Below are 24,604 nucleotides of genomic sequence, written 5' to 3' on the forward strand. Positions count from 1 at the left end.
ATATAAAACCTATGCCAGACCTATACTTCTGATTTACTGTTCACCTGCCTGGAACACTCACTGTATTTCAGACATTATTACATTAGAGAGGGAACACTGCTATCATGTCTCCCTTGGCCCTTCTCTTCACTAGACTAGCCATGCCCTGTTCCTGCAAACATTCATCGTAATCCATAAGAACAGATAACAAATAAAGCCCAGTTTTACACCATCTGAAGAAAATCAGAGATTGGGGCCCTTTGCTGGCTGATTATAAAAGGCAACATCTTGGAAATGATAATTATCTACCCCCAGGCTTGGATTCTTAGGGGCTACGCAAGCGATCTCACCTTCTCGGTCTCTGTGCAAATCTGGATCGCGTTGGGGATCAGCTTGGCGGTCTTCTCCTTCTTGATGCATATCACCTCCTTGAGCTGGATGGAGATCTATCATGGAAGGTGACACAGAGGTCAGTGGCCAGGAGAGGAAGAGCTAAAAGCAATCAGAAGAGCCCTGGATGGAGCATTTACCGTGGTTTCCCATCGAAAGATATTGCTGTAGAAGCAGATCCAATTCTCCGATAGATAAAGCCGTCCTTGAAGGAGGATGTCACGCTGCAACGCACAGGAGTAATCTAAGGAGATGGGGGGGGTGGGGGTGGAAAGGAAGACACAGAAACTACAAATTAAAATTAGGAGATTATCCCTTGCAGCCTCGTACCAAGGGGGCATCAGGCCTAGAGATGCTCGTCCAAGTTCCACAACATTCTTATTTCAGATAAAATAGAATAGAATAGAATAGAATTTTATTGGCCAAGTGTGATTGGACACACAAGGAATTTGTCTTGGTGCATATGCTCTCAGTGTACATAAAAGAAAAGATACGTTCATCAAGGTACAACATTTACAACACAATTGATGATCAATATAGCAATATAAATCATAAGGATTGCCAGCAACAAGTTATAGTCATACAGTCATAAGTGGAAAGAGATTGGTGATGGGAACTATGAAACGATTAATAGTAGTGCAGGTTCAGTAAATAGTCTGACAGTGTTGAGGGAATTATTTGTTTAGCAGAGTGATGGCCTTCGGGAAAAAACTGTTCTTGTGTCTAGTTGTTCTGGTGTGCAGTGCTCTATAGCGTCGTTTTGAGGGTAGAAGTTGAAACAGTTTATGTCCAGGATGCGAGGGATCTGCAAATATTTTCACGGCCCTCTTCTTGATTCGTGCAGTATACAGGTCCTCAATGGAAGGCAAGTTGGTAGCAATTATTTTTTCTGCAGTTCTAATTATCCTCTGAAGTCTGTGTTTTTCTTGTTGGGTTGCAAACCGAACCAGACAGTTATAGAGGTGCAAATGACAGACTCAATAATTCCTCTGTAGAATTGGATCAGCAGCTCCTTGGGCAGTTTGAGCTTACTGAGTTGGCGCAGAAAGAACATTCTTTGTTGTCCTTTTTTAATGATGTTTTTGATGTTAGCTGTCCATTTGAGATCTTGCGATATGATAGAACCCAGAAATTTGAAGGTTTCTACTGTTGATACAGGGTAATCCTCAATTTATGACCGCAGCTCAGCCCAAAATTAGGGTTGTACGTCCTGCCCAGTCATTAAGAAGATCATCCTACGACTATTTGACTTTTTTGCATGGTCATAAAGTGGACACGGCGGTCGCTGAGCAAAGGCTGCAATTCTTAAGTGAACCAATTGTCCGCCATGGGCAGAAACGAGAAGTAAAACATCCATTTCCAATTTGACAGAAGTGAGAAGTAAGCATCCATTCCCAGGGTGGGGGAAAAAAAATGTTGTAAATTGTGGTCACATGCAAATGGCCGCAAATGTAAATTGGTTTTGCCCAAAATGCGATTATGTAACATGGGGGGGCGGGAGTGGCAATTAGCCATTGGAACTTCAGATCTGGATCGTAAGCAGGGGTGAAATCCAGCAGGTTCTGACAGGTTCTGGAGAACCAGTAGCGGAAATTTTGAGTAGTTCAGAGAACCAGCAAATGCCACCTCTGGCTGGCCCCAGAGTGGGGTGGGAATGGAGATTTTGCAGTACCCTTCCCCCAGGAGTGGGGAGGGAATGGAGATTTTGCAGTATCCTTCCCCTGCCATACCCACCAAGCCACGCCCACCAAGCCACACCCACAGAACCGGTAGTAAAAAAAATTAGATTTCACCACTGATCATAAGTATTTTTCCATCATAACTTTGAATGGTCGCTAAGCGACCGCTTGCAAGTTCAGGCCTACCTGTACAATGGCTATGTCCCGGTGTCTGGAGGCCGTACGGGTCTGGATGGGGAGGAACAGGCTCAAACTTAATCCCTCCAAGACGGAGTGGCTGTGGATGCCGGCACCCCGGTACAGTCAGCTGCAGCCGCGGCTGTCTGTTGGGGGCGAGTCATTGGCCCCAATGGAGAGGGTGCACAACTTGGGCGTGCTCCTGGATGGGCAGCTGTCTTTCGAAGACCATTTGACAGCCGTCTCCAGGAGAGCTTTTTATCAGGTTTGCCTGATCCGCCAGTTGCGCCCCTTCCTGGACCAGGATGCCGCATCCACAGCCACTCTGTCTTGGAGGGATTGAGCTTGAGCCTGTTTCTCCCCATCCAGACCCGTACGGCTTCCAGACACCGGGACAGCACTTCGATAGCTTCGTTGGGGTGGCCCGGTGTGGAAAAGTACAGCTGGGTGTGCATATCTTTCAGGCCACTTGCAAAGACCTGCGCATTTGTTTTCTCTAAAGTGTGCAGCCACAGGTCATTAAACTCTGCAAAGGAAGGATGGTTCTAGGTGAAAATGATTTTCTAGAGGTAGGGACACACCCATTTTCCTTTGGAATTCTTTGTACCTGATGTGCTTTCTCTTTTCTAGGACATTGCCCTGCTGGTTAGGGCCATAAGTCAGGAAGAGATTCCTCTGAGATAAAGGCCTCACCCTGGCTCAGCATAGACGCCAAAAGAACCGAGGAAGTCTCAGAACAGGAATGAGGCAGGGAGAAACCAAAGGCGCTTCTTCAAAAGGCAACTGGACTTTCCTTTGTTTTTGTTTTTTCCCTTGAAGAAGGCGTTTCGTTTCTTCAGTTCTAAAGAAGATTCTTCAGTGAGAAGCAAAACATCTTCTTCAAGGAAAAAAGCAAAGAAAAGTCTGGTTGCCTTTTGAAGAAGCATCTTTGGGACAACCATGACCTGGATGACTGAGAGTAGCTATAGACAGAGACGCGGGGGAGAAAGAAGAGGGAAAGTCAACAACAGTGAGTTGGCTCTCTTCTTGCACACAACTGACACATTTCCTAAGAAGAAAGATAACTCAGATTCACGGGTAAAATCTCTTCAAATATTTACACTGTGCAGAAGGTCCATCATGTGCCCACAAAGCTTTGAAAAGTCAGGAAAAGAGAAAAGGAAGGTGGGACAGAGAAAGGTTAGGGGGGGAGATTGTGTTCCTGTTGGTGAGGGTGGCCTGATTTGCACGGTAAGTGGGAGGGGCAGATATGGCGGAAGGGGGATCATATCGTTCTGGGGGCGCGCTCGATGTCTGCAGGCGATCACGCCGGATCCTCGCCCTTTTCCCCTGCTCCCCGGATGGTCAAGACCCTCAGAGCCTGGGCCTTCGGCTGATGTTATGCAACGCACGGTCCGTTGTTAATAAGGCCCCCCTAATATACGATCTTATTCAGGGGGGCGCCGCGGACCTTATAGGCGTGACGGGAACCCGGCTGGGCACGGAAGGGGTGTGCCTTGTTGAGATGTGCCCGCGGGTTTCCGTGCATTCCATCAGCCGAGGGCTCAGGGTAGGGGTGGGGGTGGCGGTTGTGATTAGAGAGTCTAGAGCCGAGGAGACCACTGTACCTCAGATTGCCGGGTGCGAATCCCTCTTTGTGAGATGGGGTCATAGGTGTCAGATGGGTTTGCTGATCACGTACCTGGCTCCTTGCTGCGTGACAGCTGCCCTGCCCGAGCTCCTGGAGGTGCTGGCTGGGGTGGCAGTTGAGACCCCCAGACTTTTAGTCATGGGGGACTTTAACTTGCCATCTTCCGGCTCGTCATCGACGGCAGCTCGGGAGTTCACGGCTTCCATGACGGCCTTGGACCTGACCCAAGTAGTTGATGGCCCTACTCACATTGGGGGTGGCACTCTGGACCTGATTTTGTCTCTGGTCAGTGGACGAGAGATCTGGACTTGAAGGAAATAGTCATTGAACCTTTGTCATGGTCAGATCACTCTCTTCTTCGCCTGGACTTTCTGACTGCCATTCACCACCGCAGGGAGACGGAGCCGACACGTTGGTTCCGTCCCAGGCGCCTGATGGACCGGAGGGTTCGGACGGAGCTTGGGCCATTTCCTGAGGTCTGGCTCACGGCTCGGCTGAGGAACTTGTTGCGGCCTGGGAGCGGGCGCGGCGGGGCCTTAGACCGTGTCGTGCCTTTGCGACCTCTGACCCGGCGCGGGTCCCAACCGGCTCCTTGGTTCTCCGAGGAGCTGAGAGGATGAGCGCCGGAGAAGACGCCTAGAGAGTTCCTGGAGGTCTAGCCGTTCGAAGCTGATCGGACACTAGTGAAGTCCTATACTAGGGCTTACCTAGTGGCATTGAGGGAAGCGCGTAGCTCGCCTCCTCCCTCATTGCATCGGCAGATAACCGCCCAGCCGCCCTGTTGGTGACTCGCTCCCTCCTACACCAGGGGAGGCGGGATGACCCGTTGCAGGGGCGTGCTGAGGAGTTTAACGGTTATCTATACGATAAAATCGTTCAGCTTCGGGATGGTCTGGACCAAAATTGCGTGACGGGTGAGGCGGCTGAGGTGGTCTTGGTGACATTTTATGGGATGAGTTTGACCCTGTGGCTCCCGAGGACATGGACAGGTTGTTGGGTAGGTTGAATGCCACCACGTGTTTACTGGACCCGTGCCCCTCCTGGTTGGTGCTGGCCACTCAGGAGGTGACACGAGGCTGGCTCAGGCGATTCTGGCGCTTCCTTGGTGGAGGGAGTCTTCCCGGCCGCCTTGAAAGAGGCGGTGGTGAGACCCCTCCTCAAGAAGCCTTCCCTGGACCCGGCTGTTTTAGGTAATTATCGTCCGGTCTCCAACCTTCGCTTCGCGGCGAAGGTTGTAGAGAGTATGGTGGCATATCAGTTTCCCTTACACCTGGATGAAACTGTCTATCTAGACCCGTTCCAGTCCGGCTTCCGGCCCGGTTACAGCACTGAGACGGCTTTGGTCGCGTTGGTGGATGATCTCTGGAGGGCCAGGGATAGGGGATGTTCCTCTGCCCTGGTCCTATTAGACCTCTCAGCGGCTTTCGATACCATCGACCATGGTATCCTGCTGCGCCGGTTGGGGGGATTGGGAGTGGGAGGCACCGTTTATCGGTGGTTCTCCTCCTATCTCTCCGATCGGTCGCAGACGGTGTTGACAGGGGGGCAGAGGTCGGCTCCGAGGCGCCTCACTTGTGGGGTGCCGCAGGGGTCGATCCTCTCGCCCCTTCTGTTCAACATCTATATGAAGCCGCTGGGTGAGATCATCAGTGGCTTCGGTGTGAGGTACCAGCTGTACGCTGATGACACCCAGCTGTACTTTTCCACGGGACCACCCCAACGAAGCTATCGAAGTGCTGTCCGGGTGCTTGGAGGCCGTACGGGCCTGGATGGGGAGAAACAGGCTCAAGCTCAATCCCTCCAAGACAGAGTGGCTGTGGATGCCGGCATCCCGGTACAGTCAGCTGAGTCCTCGGCTGACTGTTGGGGGCGAGTCATTGGCCCCGATGGAAGGGGTGCGCAACTTGGGCGTCCTCCTGGATGAACGGCTGTCTTTTGAAGATCATTTGACGGCCGTCTCCAGGAGAGCTTTTTACCAGGTTCGCCTGGTGCGCCAGTTCGCCCTTTCTGGACCGGGATGCCCTATGCACGGTCACTCACGCCTCGTGACGTCTCGCCTGGATTACTGCAATGCTCTCTACATGGGGCTCCCTTGAAGGGCATCCGGAGGCTGCAGTTAGTCAGAATGCGCTGCGGGTATAGAGGGGCCCTCGTGGCTCCGTATGACACCAATCCTCGCAGGCTGCACTGGCTACCTGTGGCCTTCGGGTGCGCTTCAAGGTTTTGGTAACCACCTTCAAAGCGCTCCATGGCATAGGGCCGGGTTATCTGGGACCGCCTACTGCTACCAATACCTCTCACCGACCGTGCGCTCTCACAGAGGGACTCCTCAGGGTGCCATCAGCTAGGCAGTGTCGTCTGGCGACGCCCAGGGGAAGGGCCTTCTCTGTGGGGGCTCCCACCCTCTGGAACGAACTCCCCCCAGGACTCCGTCAACTTCCGGACCTCCGAACCTTCCGTCGCGAGCTCAAGACACATTTATTCATCTGTGCAGGACTGGCTTAGATTTTAAATTTATAGGGGTTTTAAATTGGTTTTAATATTTATATTTCTATTTTTAATAATTGGGCATTAGAATAAGTTTTTTAATGATTATTTTAATTTGTATATAAATGTTTTATATGCCTGTGAACCGCCCTGAGTCCTTCGGGAGATAGGGCGGTATACAAATATGAATAATAAATAAATAAATAAAATAAAGGCTGATATTCTTTGGTTGGGCTCCAGATCACCCTTCTCTTCCCCCCCCCCCCCCCAGTGGCACTGAGCATTCGTGTACAGCTTCAGAATAGCTATTCTGGGGAATTCTGGGAGATGAAGTCCACACATCTACAAATTGCCAAAGTTGAGAAACACTGGTCTAGAATAAAGATGGGAAGTATCCATAACTGGAATATCCTGGATATTGCAAATTTCTGCCAAATCCGTAATTGCGGATTTCTGCCAAATCCCAGGGAGAAACCATCTTGTAAGATGGTTTTAGCTGGGGCACCTTGCAGCCATCCAGTTCTGAGATTCACAGTCCCCCAAACCACCACCGATCACAATACAGGAAGCAAATTCTCACAGTTTGGGTCAGGAAACACACACAAAATGAAACTAATGCTGGAATAAAAGTGATAGAGATTTAAATCTGTAAATTTAAATCTATAAATTGTCAAGGACCTAGGAATACTCATTTCTAAAGATCTACGTCCCAGAGCTCACTGTAGCATCATTGCAAAAAAGGCTTTAAGAGTTGTAAATCTTATTTTACGAAGTTTTTTCTCTGGTAACACTGTACTCCAAACTAGAGCATATAAAACCTATGCCAGACCTATACTTTTGATTACTGTTCACCTGCCTGGAACACTCACTGTATTTCAGACATTATTATATTAGAGAGGGAACACTGCTATCATGTCTCCCTTGGCCCTTCTCTTCACTAGACTAGCCATGCCCTGTTCCTGCAAACATTCATCGTAATCCATAAGAACAGATAACAAATAAACTCAGTAAGCTCAAACTGCCCAAGGAGCTGCTGATCCAATTCTACAGAGGAATTATTGAGTCTGTCATTTGCACCTCTATAACTGTCTGGTTCGGTTCTGCAACCCAACAAGAAAAACACAGACTTCAGAGGATAATTAGAACTGCAGAAAAAATAATTGCTACCAACTTGCCTTCCATTGAGGACCTGTATACTGCACGAATCAAGAAGAGGGCCGTGAAAATATTTGCAGATCCCTCGCATCCTGGACATAAACTGTTTCAACTCCTACCCTCAAAACGACGCTATAGAGCCCTGCACACCAGAACAACTAGACACAAGAACAGTTTTTTCCCGAAGGCCATCACTCTGCTAAACAAATAATTCCCTCAACACTGTCAGACTATTTACTGAATCTGCACTACTATTAATCGTTTCATAGTTCCCATCACCAATCTCTTTCCACTTATGACTGTATGACTATAACTTGTTGCTGGCAATCCTTATGATTTATATTGATATATTGATCATCAATTGTGTTGTAAATGTTGTACCTTGATGAACGTATCTGTTCTTTTATGTACACTGAGAGCATCTGCACCAAGACAAATTCCTTGTGTGTCCAATCACACTTGGCCAATAAAATTCTATTCTATTCTATTCTATTCTATTCTAAAGCCCAGTTTTACACCATCTGAAGAAAATCAGAGATTGGGGCCCTTTGCTGGCTGATTATAAAAGGCAACATCTTGGAAATGATAATTATCTACCCCCAGGCTTGGATTCTTAGGGGTTACGCAAGCGATCTCACCTTCTCGGTCTCTGTGCAAATCTGGATCGCGTTGGGGATCAGCTTGGCGGTCTTCTCCTTCTTGATGCATATCACCTCCTTGAGCTGGATGGAGATCTATCACGGAAGGTGACACAGAGGTCAGTGGCCAGGAGAGGAAGAGCTAAAAGCAATCAGAAGAGCCCTGGATGGAGCATTTACCGTGGTTTCCCATCGAAAGATATTGCTGTAGAAGCAGATCCAATTCTCCGATAGATAAAGCCGTCCTTGAAGGAGGATGTCACGCTGCAACGCACAGGAGTAATCTAAGGAGATGGGGGTGGGGGATGGAAAGGAAGACACAGAAACTACAAGTTAAAATTAGGAGATTATCCCTTGCAGCCTCGTACCAAGGGGGCATCAGGCCTAAAGATGCTCGTCCAAGTTCCACGACATTTTTATTTCAGATACAGGGTAATCCTCAATTTATGACCGCAGCTCAGCCCAAAATTAGGGTTGTAGGTCCTGCCCAGTCATTAAGAAGATCATCACACGACTATTTGACGTTTTTTGCATGGTCATAAAGCGGACACGGCGGTCGCTGAGCAAAGGCTGCAATTCTTAAGTGAACCAATTGTCCGCCATGGGCAGAAACGAGAAGTAAAACATCCATTTCCAATTTGACAGAAGTGAGAAGTAAGCATCCATTCCCAGGGTGGGAAAAAAAAAATGTTGTAAATTGTGGTCACATGCAAATGGCCGCAAATGTAAATTGGTTTTGCCCAAAATGCGATTATGTAACCCGGGGGTGTGGGAGTGGCAATAGCCATTGGACCTTCAGATCTGGATCGTGAGCAGGGGTGAAATCCAGCAGGTTCTGACAGGTTCTGGAGAACCAGTAGCGGAAATTTTAAGCAGTTCAGCGAACTGGTAGTGGAAATTTTGAGTAGTTCCGCAACCAGCAAATGCCACCTCTGGCTGGTTCCATAGTGGGGTCGGAATGGGGATTTTGCAATATCCTTCCCCCAGGAGTGGGGAGGAAATGGGGATTTTGTAGTATCCTTCCCCTGCCACACCCACCAAGCCACACCCACCAAGCCACACCCACAGAACCAGTAGTAAAAAAAATTAGATTTCACCACTGATCGTAAGTATTTTTTCCGTCATAACTTTGAATGGTCGCTAAGCGACCGCTTGCAAGTTCAGGCCTACCTGTACATTGGCTATGCTCACATAGTATGGTTAACTTATTGGGGAACCCAGTTTTATGTCCCACCCTCTGAACTACAAACTAAACCGACACACAACATACCTATGCCACCAAAACACTATCCTAGGCAAAACTAAAACCAGCTGTGTTTTTTGCACGTTACACAACTGCAGCGGTGGACTTTGTAACTGATAGCTGGAGATAGACAGCAATCCAAAAAAAGAAAAGGAAAGAAAAAGGAGGGCTGAACATGGCTGTAACAATAACCGTTATGAACCATCAGTGCTTTTTAAAAACCTGAGGCATGCAAAACATGTCTAAACATGATAACTCCAGTTCTTCCCCTGCTTATAATTTTCCCCCTTTGCTTTTAGTTCTACCCTCTGGAATGTTGAGCTATTTGAAGACTATCGTAAACTTCTGAAGTGGCAAGCATTCCAGGGTTGGAAGTTACGCACAGAACTTGCTGCTGACATCTAGTTAGTTGGTTAGTTAGTTTACTTTATTGCCATTGCACATGGTGCAACGAAAGTAAATGTTGTCTTCAGTGTACATTATAGCTATAAAAATAAAAACGGAAACATTCTATATAATTGAAATTGAAAACCCGATATCGCACTATTTATTTATTTAATTAGATTTTTTTATACCGCCCTTCTCCCGAACGATGAACGGTGAACAGCCAAATAAAAACAACTAGTACATAAATAAGCTTAAAAACATATTAAAAACTAATTATAAACTGGCCAAATTTAAAATTAACACTAAAATAGACAGTCCTAAAACCCCAGTTAAAATTCCCTCAAGCTAGCCCTGCACGGTGGAATAGAAAAGTCTTGAGCTCGCGTTTAAAAGACCCGAGGTCAGGGAGTTGACGCGGCCCCGGAGGCAGCTCGTTCCATAGGGCTGGAGCCCCCACAGAAAAGGCCCTCCCCCTGGAATTCTATACTGTAGAATTCAATATGGTTATTGCCCTGGGATAGAAGCTGTGTCAGACCTGGAAACCATACTAGACTTTAGGGTTCCAGACGCTGCCACATTTTTCCCCTGAGGGGAAGAAGGGGGGTTGAGGGGTATGGTAACATTCTTCAAGCGGTCAAGGTCGGATGGTGTTCACATCTGCAGGAAGAGTGGCGAGAAGATGTTCGAATGAACTGGGAGAACGTGGGACCATGTGACCAGCAAAGGGGTCAGGGGGGTGGGACTCTTGGGGTTTGTATAACTGGGAAAAGAATCCGGAAGTTCAGTTTTGGAATTTCACTCATCGTGTGCCAGTTTCCTCATGCTAATAAAGAACTCTGAAAGACAATGGCTTCTGAGTTTTTTTTATGCAGAAGAGGTTTTTCTGGAACCTTTACAAGCTGTTTTTCAGCCTATTTGTCCTTGTTTTTATTATCATTATTATTATTATCTCGCCCCAAACTGAAAGAAAGAAGAGGAAAAACACTGATTTTCCCCCCTTACCGTTTCATTATATCCCACATTTTCCAAAGTTGTTCTCAATTGTTCCCCAATGATTTCTTCCACCATCTTTATGCAGTCACCGATGAGTGATGACCAATTGTATCATCAAGTCAGTGTTAACTCTTAGCGGCCACATAGGTAGATTTTTCTCTTGGATGATCTGCCCCTAACTAGGTCTTTCAGGTCTTCCAAGGATGCAGCCGTCGCCACTCGAACTGAGTCCTTACATCTTTGCTGATGGTTGTCCTCTTTCCAAGCATTAGAGTCTCCTCCAGAGATCTGGGTCTTCTTCACACAATGTGTCCAAAGTCGAATAATGTAAGCCTGATCATTTGTGCTTCAAGTGAGAGCACTGGATCTGCTTTGTTTGAAGGTCCATTTGTGTTCTTGGCTATCCGTAGTATTCTCAGGAGACTTATCCAACTCCCTTTGGTCAATACCTTTTCCTCCTGCTTCTTCAAAGTCCAACTTAGCCTTCCACTGAGGTCACACAGAATACCATTGCCTAGTCTGACCTCTATAAAGTCTCCAGCTCCTGTAAAGCATACTAAAAAGCAGAGACATCACCCTGCCAACAAAAGTGTGTATAATCAAGGTTATGGTTTTCCCAGTTGCAATGTATGGCTGTGAAAGTTGGACCATAAGGAAGGCTGAGCACCAAAGAATTGAGGCCTTTGAACTCTGGTGCTGGAGAAGACTCCTGCGAGTCCCTTGGACTGCAAGGCGATCAAACCGGTCAGTCCTAGAGGAGATCAACCCTGACTGCACTTTAGAAGGCCAGATCCTGAAGATGAAACTGAAATACTTTGGCCAGCTAATGAGAAGGAAGGACTCATTGGAGAAGAGCCTAATGCTGGGAAAGATTGAGGGCAACAAAAGAAAGGGATGGAGAGAATGAGGTGACTGGATGGAGTCACTGAAGCAGTCCGCGTGAGCTTAAATGGACTTTGGGGGATGGTAAAGGACAGGAAGGCCTGGAGGAACATTGTCCATGGGGTTGCAATAGGTCGGACATGACTTCGCAACTAACAACAAGCTCCTGTAAATGATTCTATTTGCTCAGTTCACCCACCCTGTTATTTAGATCCAAGCACAGGCCATTCCCAACCCACCATCTCCTCTGGTGGCCTCACCTACAAGGAGACGCTCAGCTTCAGGCAGCCCTTTGAAGATCCTGCGGAAGTCTTCGTTGCGTTGCTTGTAGGTGGGACTCAGCATCTGCCAATACATATAAACAGAGGCCTTAGGATGATTTGGTCTTCTTACCTTCAAGCTCAACCAGCCTTTCCAGCCTGGCAAACACGCCAGATGATTTTGGCAATCAACAACACAAGTCAGTCACATCTGCTGGACTAGGTCCTTTCTGCACAAAACGGCCAATGCAGAGAAGAAGATCTATACGGCCACTTCTACCACTTTATAGGGAAGTACCAAGTTTCCGACTTCCGCTTGGCGCCACCTTTCTCGCTGGGTGCTAATTTATGGCACTCCGCACTGGATATGGTAAAAGCCGGTGTAAACAGCTACAAACAGCTGTTCCCGACTTAATTTTCCCTCTCTGGTTGAGAGAGCAGGGGAAAGAGCAGGGGGGAGAGTGGTAGATTCCCCTAGGGGCTTTGTTTTTGTTATGCAAAGTCCCAAAAGGTCAAGTCCCATTGAATTCCTCCTATCTCCAGTATCCAGCGCGTCTCCTGCAAAAGCAGGAAAAGAGGAAGGTGTCCAAGTTCTGCTAACAATTGATTTCTTTTTGTGGATTCCTATAAGCAGACGGAAGAAGCATAGTGAACAATTACTGGTTTGCAAGATTAGAAAGGGAGGGGGTTGGGGGAAAGGGGGGGGATTTTTTTTTTGTAAAACATTTTGAATAAAAAAAAAAAAAAAGGAAGTAGCAAGTTTCCCCAAAAATAAGACCCGGTCTTATTTTCTTTTGGGCTCCAGAATAAGAACTAGGGCTTATTTTCGGGGGGGTGTCTTGTTTCCCCCCCCCCATGTAGTTTAAGAGGATGTGGGAGGCCCTCTTCTGCACATGCCCCGCACCAGTTTACCTCAGGGTCCCTGCAGCCAGGCCACCCACGCCCTGATACCTGCCTCACCTCACTTCCCTGAGGTAAGTTGGTACGGGGCGCGTGGGGCAGCTCCATCACCTGCCTCACCTCACGGGCAGGGCACCACAAGCAACTAGATGGAATGGGAGGCCGGCCAGCTGCACAGGCACTTAAAGTAAAGGTTCCCCTCGCACATATGTGCTAGTCGTTCCCGACTCTAGGGGGCAGTGCTCATCTCTGTTTCTAAGCCGAAGAGCCAGTGCTGTCCGAAGACGTCTCCATGGTCATGTGGCCGGCATGACTCAACGCCAAAGATGCATGGAACACTGTTACCTTCCCACCAAAGGTGGTCCCTATTTTTTCTACCTGCATTTTTTACGTGCTTTCAAACTGCTAGGTTGGCAGAAGCTGGGACAAGTAACGGGAGCTCACCCCGTTACATGGCAGCACTAGGGATTCGAACTGCTGAACTTTCGATCGACAAGCTCAGCACCTTAGCCCCTGAGCTACCACATCCCCTGCACAGGCTATTAAGTAAGGATTATTTGGGGGAACATGGTTTATATTAGGCTCACAGGCAAAAAAAAACATGGTAGGGCTTATTTTCAGGATAGGTCTTATTATCAGAGAAACACGGTAAGTTCTAGGAAAGAAATTTGCTAGCTGGATCTGATAGCAATGTTTTTCACCAAGAAGATAAGAGTTGCAAAAGAATGAGATTGTGTCTGTTATTACTTTTAAAAAGATTTTAATCCTGCCCTTCCTGAAACTTTGATTTGGGGTTTGACCGATTAGATAGATTTGTGGTTATAGAAAGGCTAGTTTATACTATTATGTAAAAGTAAAACAGTTGAGGTTAGATGTTAATGCCTTATTCTACTGCACCAAAGGAATCAGATGTCAATGCCGTTTTTCCCCTTTTTCCCTTGCTTTCCCCCACTATCCATTTCCCTTTTCCCTTCCCAAATTTCCCAACTATTTTCTTTTGTATTCTCTTTAATAATAACAGAGTTGGAAGGGACCTTGGAGGTCTTCTAGTCCAACCCCCTGCCCAGGCAGGAAACCCTACACCACTTCAGACAAATGGTTATCTAACATCTTCTTAAAAATTTCCAGTGTTGGAGCATTCACAGCTTCTGCAGGCAAGTTGTTCCATTCATTAATTGTTCTAACTGTCAGGAAATTTCTCCTTAGTTCTAAGTTGCTTCTCTCCTTCATCAGTTTCCACCCATTGCTTCTTGTCCTGCCCTCAGGTGCTTTGGAGAAGAGCTTGACTCCCTCTTCTTTGTGACGGCCCCTTTGTATGCTTATATTATACAACAATAAAAAAGGTATAATAATAAAAAAGACTGCCCACAGCGCTTGGTAATGAAGATCTGAAAATAGTTCTTTCCTGCACTATACTATTTTTGCTAGGTTCACACTACACTCAGAGGCTGGTTACTAAACTAACCCATTTTCTGGATTCTATACAATACACTGGACCCCAAATGAGCCAAGCAGGTCGAATTCATAACATAGGTTAATCCACAAAACCAAAATAAAACACCCATTAACCAAAGTTAACACACTGCGCTAATGTTATGTCTTTACTTGGTCTGTTTATATGGTGGTGTGAACTCAACAGCTGATTATCTGTTGCCATGATTATCTCAAGGAGAGGAAAAAGAGAGGCATTGAACAAAATCAAGGGCGTGGATTGTGAACTGGGTAACTGCCTCGATCCCTTGTTACTTGTTAGATTTCTATCTTGTCTTGCATTTAGAACAGGGGTCTCCAACCTTGGTCCCTTTAAGACTTGTGGACTTCAGCTCCCAGAGTTCCTCAGCCACTTGGCTGAGGGACTCTGGGAGTTGAAGTCCACAAGTCTTAAAAGGACCAAGGTTGGAGACCCCTGATTTAGAAGCATAAAGGTGCATACATAGCATTGTCCTATTTTTTTCCCTACATCAGACCAGTAATGTAGATAGGGTTAACAAGGAGAGACTGGCCCAAAGTTTTCCAGGGAGCTTCTGCGGCTGAGAGCTAGTATATGTTTCTCTCCAGGGGTAGGTTCCACTTACCTTTACTACCGGTTCGCAACGGGAGCACGCATGCGCGCTCGCAACGTTGTGGCAGGTGGCCGGAGCCTCCTGACGGTTTTACTACTGGTTCTATAGAACCAAAGCGATCCGGGAGCAATCCACCACGGTTTCTCTCTACTCCTAGTCCAGCACCTTCTCCATTACTCCACTGTGGCCATTACTCCACGGTGGCTCTTGGGCTGAGGTAGGGGGACTCACCCCAAGGAACTTCCATGGCTCAAGAATCTAGAATTTGAACCTGGATCTTCTCACTCCTCATCCAGCCTCTTCACTACACTCCCACAATAGTTCTTGGCCCTGGCCAAAAGTCATCCAGGGCTAAGAAGTGGGCTAGGACCTGGATCTCCCTGGTCTTAATTCGACACTTTCACCACTGCACCACACCATTTTCTCATCCATTTTCACAGAGTGTTTTTTCATTTGTAATCTAATAAAATTGTTTCCTTCCTTCCCTGTTTATTAGCCCTGTAATCATACCACAGACACCACCACTACCCCCAATTCTAGGGGAGGAAAACTACATATTACTCATTTGTGGAATTGGTGGGAAAGTGAAGGAGGAACATTTATCAAGGAGTGGGGAGGGGAGAGAAGGAGGGGGAGAGAGAGAGAGAGATGACAGAGAAGCATCTAGGAAGGAAGGAAGGAAGGAAGGAAGGAAGGAAGGAAGGAAGGAAGGAAGGAAGGAAGGAAGGAAGGAAGGAAGGAAAGAAAGAGAAAGAAAGAAAGAAAGAAAGAAAGAAAGAAAGAAAGAAAGAAAGAGAAAGAAAGAAAGAATAACTTTATTGTCACTTTGAATGGATAGATAGATAGATAGATAGATAGATAGATAGATAGATAGAGAGAGAGAGAGAGAGAGAGAGAGATAGATAGATAGATAGATAGATAGATAGATAGATAGATAGATAGATAGATAGATAGAATAACTTTATTGTCACCTTGAATGTACATTAATAGGCATACATTAAAATGACATTTCTTTGCGTAAGTTCCCAAAGGGTCTCCACCTCCAATATACACTACATAAATATGACAAAATAAATAAATACATACAAAATTAACAATACAAAATTATACTGTATACCCACATATATTATAGGGAGGGAGGGAGGAAGGGAAGGATCTGTATCTCTTACTTTGTCTGGATGAAACAGCCGCCAGCAACACGCAAGTCAAACCTAGTTTTGTCATAGCGAGCAAGACCAGCCATGATTCAGAAGGCAAAGGGTTTCAGACCACATCCTGATAGTTTTGGACAAAGAGGAGGGTGCTGCTGCAGCTGGTGGGGAGGGGAAGGGAAGGATGGGCGAACCAACTCTGGGAAAAGCCTGACTGCCAGCGGCACAAGAAAGGTAGAGAGCAGGATGGCTGCAGGCTCAGCCCAGGAAGGAGTTTTAAGAGTGGGAGAGAGAAAAACAAAGATGGGACAGGCCGGAATGCGCAAAGTTCGCGAGAATCCAAAGAAGGATTGGAAAAAGAAAAAGACGGGAGGGAAAATTTGGACCTTTGAAGATATAAGAAAGCTGCTTTGCAGGTAGTAGAAGATTGAGGGTTGTTGTTTTTTTTCCCAGAGGCAGGGAATCCTGTTGGCAGAGAGGGGTGGGAAAGGCAACTGGGCAGAAACTGGTGATCATCAGAAAAAGAGAAAGGAGGGGGGGGCTGGAAAGTTTTTTTTTTTTCCAGGAGCCCTGAAAGGCACAACTGGAAACACCACCACCCCCCTCCAAGTAGAGCTCCAGTTACGCTATCTGGCCATTGGCTGAGGGCGCCTGGGTGTTGCTTACAGGAAACAAAGGGGGTGGGTGGGGAGATGGGTGTCAGGCTGCACTTAACCATTTCCTGCCCGCAGATGGAAGTTTTGCCCGGCTTAAACAAAACAGCAGAAGCATAATCTGAAGTCTTGGCAAAGAGAGTCCTGTCTTTCAAAATAATAATAATAATAATCCAGGAGATAGGAAGGGAGGCTGCTATTAAGTGGAGGTGTATGAGAAAGGGGGACGCGATGGCTCAGGGGCTAGGACATTGAGCTTGTCGATCGAAAGGTCGGCAGCTCAGCGGTTCGAATCCCTAGTGCTGCCGTGTAAGAGGGTGAGCTCCCGTCCCTTATTCCAGTTTCTGCCAACCTAGCAGTTCGAAAGCACTTAAAAAATGCAAGTAGAAAAATAGGGACCACCTTTGGTGGGAAGGTAACAAGTGTTCTGTGTGCCTTTGAGGTTTAGTCATGGCGGCCACATGACCACGGAGACGTCTTCGGACAGCGCTGGCTCTTCGGCTTTGAAACAGAGATGAGCACCACCCCCTAGAGTCGGGAACGACTAGCACGTATGTGCGAGGGGAACCTTTACCTTTACCTTTTATGAGAAAGGAGTCCTGAACATGCCTGGAATGCCAATGGCTGCATTCACACAACCCACTTAACCGGATTCCTGAATGAAACCCCTGTCTCTGTTCAATGCGCCAAGCCATAAATTGAGGGGGCAGAGCAGACCACAAATGCTAAACTGCTAAAACTTAACTACTAAAACTTGGGCAGCCAGTGTGGAATTTAGTTGCCTATAACTCTGGTCACAAAGACAGATGTGAGGATTGACCTCTGCTCCAAATCAAACCTGGGACAGCCAGCAACGGTTTATTTACTCTTCTGCCTGTTTGTATTCTGTGTCTTTCACCTGCCCTCCAAGAACCTTCTACTGGGACATCTAAAGCCAAGTATGGTGCAGAACCAAACCAGGATCGCAAAATAATAATAATAATTAGAACAGAATCATAGAATGGTGAAGTCGGAAGGGACCACAAGGCACTAAGAGTTGTTCACCTAATCTTGCGTAGCTTCTTCTCTGGTAATATTGTACTACTAACCAGAGCAGGGGTCTCCAACCTTGGCAACCTTAAGACTTGTAGACTTCAACTCCCAGAATTCCTCTGGAAGTTGAAGTCCACAAGTCTTAAAATTGCCAAGGTTGGAGACCCCTGAACCAGAGCTTACAAAACATTTGCTAGACCAATTCTTGAATACAGCTCATCTGTCTGGAACCCGCACTGCATATTGGAGATTAATACAATCGAGAGAGTCCAGAGATATTTCACAAGAAGAGTCCTCCACCCACCCGGATGTTATCAAATACGCTTGCGCATGCGCAGAAGTGGCATGCGTGCGAGCAAACCGGTAGCAAACATAAGTGAAACCCACCACTGATCCTCTCCCCCTGTGCCCCCTTCCCACATTTGTTATACAGATAACACAACCAATGTTTTCTTACACTGCTGAAAAGGAGGTTATAAAGACGACATAACCTATCAATATAAATATTACAGATAGTTCTCGAGCTGCAGTTACAACGAGCCTAGAATTCTAGTCATCAGTTATTGCAGTGTTAAGTTGAACTTGAAGCACCACATGGCTGGTCTTGATTTTACAACCATGGACATAAAGTGAGTCATGGCAGTTGTGAAGTGAATCAGATGGCCATTAAGTGAACAAGCGAATCCAGAATATCCAATGGCTATTTTATGTGTACAAGGGAGTCCTTAGTTAGTGACCACAATTGGGACTGGCAAGTAAGTCCTTAAGCAAAACCGTCAGTAAATGAAACCATGACTGTGCTTATATAGATAGTCCTCAACTTACGATCATAATCGAGCCCCAAATTTCCGTTGCTAAGCGACACTTTTGTTAAATGAGTTTTGCCCCATTTTACGAACTTTCCTGCCACAGTTGTTAAGTGAATCACTGCAGTTGTTAAATTAGTAACACGGTTGTTAAGTGAATCTGGCTTTCCCGTTGACTTGGCTTGTCAGAAGGTCACAAAAATGGATCACATGACCGCGGGACCTTGCAACCATCCAATTTTTCAACTTTTAATTTCTAAACATTAGGGGGTACTCACAGGCCTCGGGGATGGTAAAGATATTTACCATCTACAGAGGAATTATTGAGTCTGTCATTTGCACCTCTATAACTGTCTGGTTCGGTTCTGCAACCCAACAAGAAAAACACAGACTTCAGAGGATAATTAGAACTGCAGAAAAAATAATTGCTACCAACCTGCCTTCCATTGAGGACCTGTATACTGCACGAATCAAGAAGAGGGCCGTGAAAATATTTGCAGATCCCTCGCATCCAGGACATAAACTGTTTCAACTCCTACCCTCAAAACGACGCTATAGAGCCCTGCACACCAGAACAACTAGACACAAGAACAGTTTTTTCCCGAAGGCCATCACTCTGCTAAACAAATAATTTCCTCAACACTGTCAGACTATTTACTGAATCTGCACTACTATTAATCGTTTCATAGTTCCCATCACCAATCTCTTTCCACTTATGACTGTATGACTATAACTTGTTGCTGGCAATCCTTATGATTTATATTGATATATTGATCATCAATTGTGTTGTAAATGTTATACCTTGATGAACGTATCTTTTCTTTTATGTACACTGAGAGCATATGCACCAAGACAAATTCCTTGTGTGTCCAATCACACTTGGCCAATAAAATTCTATTCTATTCTATTCTATTCTATTTTGATTACTTTAATATAATTTAGACATGCTTGAAAAGTAACTACATAAACATTGTAACTTTTTAACATTTCATTTGTTTCATTTGGGGATGCTACAACGGTCATAAGTGTGAAAAACGGTCCTAAGTCACTTTTTTCAATGCCGTTGTAATTTTGAACAGTCACTAAATGAACCAGCGTAAGTCGAGGACTACCTGTAATCTTTTTTTCAGTGTTCCTTTGCTTTATAGACCTACGAAGATTTGTCAGTGAAATGATTGGTCACAAAATTTCTGGAACTTTAATATAAATAGATGTGAAGAGCTAAATAAGGGAAATATGAATAATAAAGTAGGTGAAAGATGGAAGATAGAAAACAAACACCCTTTAATACTATGGTGACATGAAAAAAAAGTTAAAATAGAAATAAGAGGGGAATAATAGTATATGTAAATATATATCAATATAACAAGATATATGTAATAATAGGAGGGAGGTTTAGAAACTGAAGGGCAGTAGTATTAGATACGTTTAAACAATATGAAACAATGAAAATGAAATGTAATAACCATGTGTAATAATATTATGTATATTTGTATCAAAATGTATGATACCCAGCTATCATTCTATTCACATATTGATATGTATAAGTAATATAAACATTAAAAAAACTTGTTTTGAAAAAAAATTGCTATTTTGTCACCATCATGACTGCAAAACAGTCGCTGGACAATCTCTTGGTGCTTCTCCCCCAACCCCTTCAGCTCAATCCGATTAGTTTTATTTAAATATTCTTTTTGACTGCGTCGTTTTCTTAAAAAAAACCCAACTCCATCAGGCAACATCTTCTCGTCATTTAATATAAACAATCCGAAAGCTGCCATTGGAGATCATTTGACCAGGCGCCAGGACGAATTTCCAAAATAAATACCTAAGTACTGACTTCGCAAACAAAACCCAAGCTACAAATGGCAGGACATCCATCCAGTGGCACAGAGCAACGGTTCTTCTGAGCTAGTCTTCCAATCCCAAATGCAATTTACCACGGTCTGCTTCAGTTCTAAACTGAACACAAAGATAACTTTATAAAGTCATCACCAGCAGAAGCAGTAATTTCTAAACCTCCTTTTGCACTTCGGGGTTTCAACAAATGTCAGAAGTACTGAAGTCAACTTAAAAGAAAAGCTGGGGGATTGGCAGCATTGCCAAACAATTCACCTAGGATTTCCACTAAATCTTAGTGGGGAAACAAATTCTTTCTTTTTTTTTCCCCTGCCTTATCTTGCAAAGGGAAGAAAACGTCCCTTGAAATGCAGAGTTGTATTTCTTTCAGGCAACTGCGATAAGCAGCAATGAATCCAGTTTCTGGGTAAACATGCAAAGGAAACTAACTCCATCCAGTGATTCAAGTAAAGTGAATTCTACCAAACTCTACAGATAAAGCGACTATATTTTCTTGGAAAAATATTAAAGGTCAAACCTGAAAGTGAGGTGAATCTGAGAGAGGTTCATAACGATTTTTTTAAAAGGTTCATAATTTTTCTTTATCCCCCCAAAAAATCAAGAGCAAAACCCAGAAAATGAATAATTAAAGAAATCTAAAGGTCAGCTTCTTGAAATAAAGGACTGCCCATTATTATTATTATTATTATTATTATTATTATTATTATTATTATTATTATTATTATTATTATTATTATTATTATTATTATTATTATTTTATTTTTATACCACCCTTCTCCTGAAGGACTATGGGCGGTGCACAGCCAGATAAAATCAACAATCAATGGATACAATACAAATAGCTTCTTGAAATAAAGGACTGCCCTTTATAATAAAGGGCATATGATCACAGTATTTATAGGGCCCCCTTAGTAAGATCTTTTAAGTTGAAAGGTAAAGGTAAAGGTTCCCCTTGCACATACGTGCTAATTGTTCCCGACTCTAGGGGGTGGTGCTCATCTCTGTTTCAAAGCCGAAGAGCCAGTGCTGTTCGAAGACATCTCCGTGGTCATGTGGCCGGCATGACTCAACACCAAAGGCGCACGGAACACTGTTACCTTCCCATCAAAGGTGGTCCCTATTTTTCTACTTGCATTTTTTATGTGCTTTCGAACTGCTAGGTTGGCAGAATCTGGGACAAGTAACGGGAGCTCACTCCGTTACGCGGCACAAGGGATTCGAACTGCTGAACTGCCAACCTTTCGATCAACAAGCTCAGCGTCTATGCCATTGAGCCATCGCGTCTCTTTTAAGTTAGAAATCTTAAATGGCTTTGGGGATATTGCAAAGCAATATATCTCTTCAGTTAATTCTCATCCTTCTGCTTGTAAGGAAATAATTTATGCTTCTAACAGCTGTTACTCTTAACCCTCTGATATAAAAACAATATTAAACAGCCAGCTTGATGTAGTGGTGAAAGTGCTGATATAGAAACCAGGCGATGTTAGGTGTGAAGCTGGGTGACTTTGGGCCACTCCCTCACTCTCAGCCTAGCCCACCTCACAGGGTTGTTGTTGTGGGGGAAATATTTATAATTTAGACATGCTTGAAAAGTAACTACATAAACATTATAACTTTTTAACATTGCTGGGAGAAAGTGGCAAGAAGATGACAAGCAACAGGGAGAAAGCAGATCTACTTAACTCATATTTTGCATCTGTCTTTACACAAAAGGAAAAAACAATCTAACCTATCAAAAACTTGGAATATTGCATCCAGTTTTGGTCGCCACGATGTAAAAAAGATGTTGAGACTCTAGAAAGAGTGCAGAGAAGAGCAACAAAGATGATTAGGGGACTGGAGGATAAAACATATGAAGAACGGTTGCAGGAACTGGGTATGTCTAGTTTAACAAAAAGAAGGACTAGGGGAGATATGATAGCTGTGTTCCAATATCTCAGGGGCTGCCACAAAGAAGAGGGAGTCGGGCTGTTCTCCAAAGCACCTGAGGGTAGAACAAGAAGCAATGGGTGGAAACTGATCAAAGAAAGAAGCAACTTAGAACTAAGGAGAAATTTCCTGACAGTTAGAACAATAAATAAGTGGAACGACTTGCCTGCAGAAGTTGTGAATGCTCCAACACTGGAAATTTTTAAGAAAATGTTGGATAACCATCTGACTGAGATGGTGTAGGGTTTCCTGCCTGGGCAGGGGGTTGGACTAGAAGGCCTCCAAGGTCCCTTCCAACTCTGATGTTATGTTATGTTATGTTATTGTCTACTTACACTGTACCAGCTCTGCATTTTCTGAAAAAAAAGAGAAAGGAAAAGAAAAGTTAGAATTCTTCGCAGGAAGGACACATGTCCAAAGTAATTTTGCAACCTGATTTTTTGGCAGAACTGACTGAAACAAAGTAGTGAACTGATTAATTTTATTAATAGATTTTATTAATCTAACTGTTCAGTTAGATTGGTGATGAACAAGTAATTTTGAAACCAATCTTTGCATGTATAAGCTTTGCAAATCTGCAAAGCAAAAGAAAGCTGAAGGAAGCGCATAAGGGCAGTCACCGTTTCACTCAATGACCGCTTTGCTTAACGACGGAGTTGCGGGTCCCAATTGTGGTTGCTATATAAATTATTAATAAACTATAATGCAATGTAATGTAATATAATTCAATATTATAACATGGTATATATTTTACCTTGATCATGCATCTATAATAAACACTTGTTTTAAAAAGAAGAAAAAAACAGAAAAACGTATCTCTGGAAAAAAAGTCAAATTAAACCAGCATCTTTGAGGTGCCTTTAACAAACAAACAAGGTAACTGAAGCAAAAAAATTATAATAATCAAGCAACAAAGGTCTCAGTGTAATTTTTGGGAGAGTTCATTTTGCAATCTGGAATCCCCAAATGGAAGAAGTCCACCATTCTGGGCCCTCTTAACCATCACTGGTGGTGTAGAGCAGTACAGAGAAGATCTTGGGGAAAGTCCATGGCAACCTGGGGTAATACATGAACGTTGCCCAAGAAAACAGGAATGTATGAGAAGGAAATTCAGGACTGCCCTACTTTGATTGTCTTTAGTATAATGGTAGATAAAGATACTCAACTGCTTTGAAACGCAATTTGGCACTCAACGCATTTTGACGTGAAAATTTTGTCCTGGTACTCATTGTTTCTTTGGCACTTGACGCACAAGCTAGAACTTGTCATGGTCTGCTGCCTTGTGACTTACTATATTATTTCTTACGGGAAGAACTCATCGTTTTTGGTACTCATCGTGCCTCCCAGAACCAATTAAGGATGAGTATCGAGGTACCACGGCATGTCATGGATCTGCTCCCAGAGGGACCCCGCTCCAGATGTAATTAAGAGGAAGAGGATGAGTCTGCAGAGGAAAGCGTGAAGCCAATATTGGTCAGGTTCAGGGCTCAGAGAATGGTAGTCTGATGGAGCAGCCACAGCTGGGTCATCAAGATGAGCAACAGGCTGAGATTGAGGGAGGCAAGCCACAGCGGTACCAAATTGACCCGGGAGCTCCAGGCAAGAACCGGGAGTAGCTACCGCCCGTTAGCAATGAGGAGGAGGTGGCGTCCACACCACCTCCTCCCTGATCCAAGGACACATAGAGCAGAGAGGAGACGGACACAATCCTGGTCAGCTAAGAGAAAGAAGAATAACGTGTGTTTAAATGTCCAGTCGGGTAGTACTAGCATTCGGTGGCCTCCAAATGAGTGAAAATGTTGGATCACGGCTGAGAGATGATCAGCAAAGATTTGGTGGGAAATTGAAAAAGTAACACAGAAGAAGAGAATGGGCAAACATTTCTGCATGGAAGCCAGGAAAACTGGATAGAACTATAATACTACCTGGAGGTGAATTTCATTCAGAATAATATAGTTGGAAGGGACCTTGGAGGTCTTCTAGTCTAACGACCACCCCCCCAGCTCAGGCAGGAAACCCTACACCCATGATGGTGAACCTATGGCACGCGTGCCAAAAGTGGCACGCGAAGCCATGTCGCACAGCACGCATGGCCTTGCCTGTTTGTCGTCCGGGTTTCTGGCGTGCATGTGCACGCGATGATCAGCTGTCCTTTGCATGGGCGGCAGTGCTGAAAACCGGTGTGCACATGCACGCCAGCCAGCTGATTGCCGGGTGCCCATGCATACCAGAACCCAGAAATGTGGCTTTTCTGGAGCACGATCTTTTCATGCGTCCGGCAGTGCTGAAAACCAGCTTGCGCATGTGCGC

General features: G+C 45.0%; 1 protein-coding gene across 2 annotated transcripts in view; it reads right to left on the reverse strand.

Annotated features, from left to right (window-relative positions):
- GRAMD1A (GRAM domain containing 1A) overlaps positions 1-24,604 on the reverse strand; it is a 68,044-nt gene that overhangs the window by 35,856 nt on the left and 7,584 nt on the right. The window contains exons 3-6 of one of the 2 annotated variants that reach the window (XM_058195731.1): positions 22,630-22,650; positions 11,901-11,985; positions 8,316-8,419; positions 8,136-8,231 (exon numbers count right to left, since the gene is read on the reverse strand). In XM_058195731.1, the coding sequence (XP_058051714.1) occupies positions 8,136-8,231; positions 8,316-8,419; positions 11,901-11,985; positions 22,630-22,650 (306 nt within the window). Of the gene's footprint in view, positions 1-329; positions 426-509; positions 726-8,135; positions 8,232-8,315; positions 8,420-11,900; positions 11,986-22,629; positions 22,651-24,604 lie in introns of those variants that run through there. The other variant, XM_058195730.1, reaches the window with a different exon arrangement.

This window comes from Ahaetulla prasina, chromosome 10 (assembly GCF_028640845.1).
Source record: "Ahaetulla prasina isolate Xishuangbanna chromosome 10, ASM2864084v1, whole genome shotgun sequence".
Lineage (NCBI taxonomy): Eukaryota > Metazoa > Chordata > Lepidosauria > Squamata > Colubridae > Ahaetulla > Ahaetulla prasina.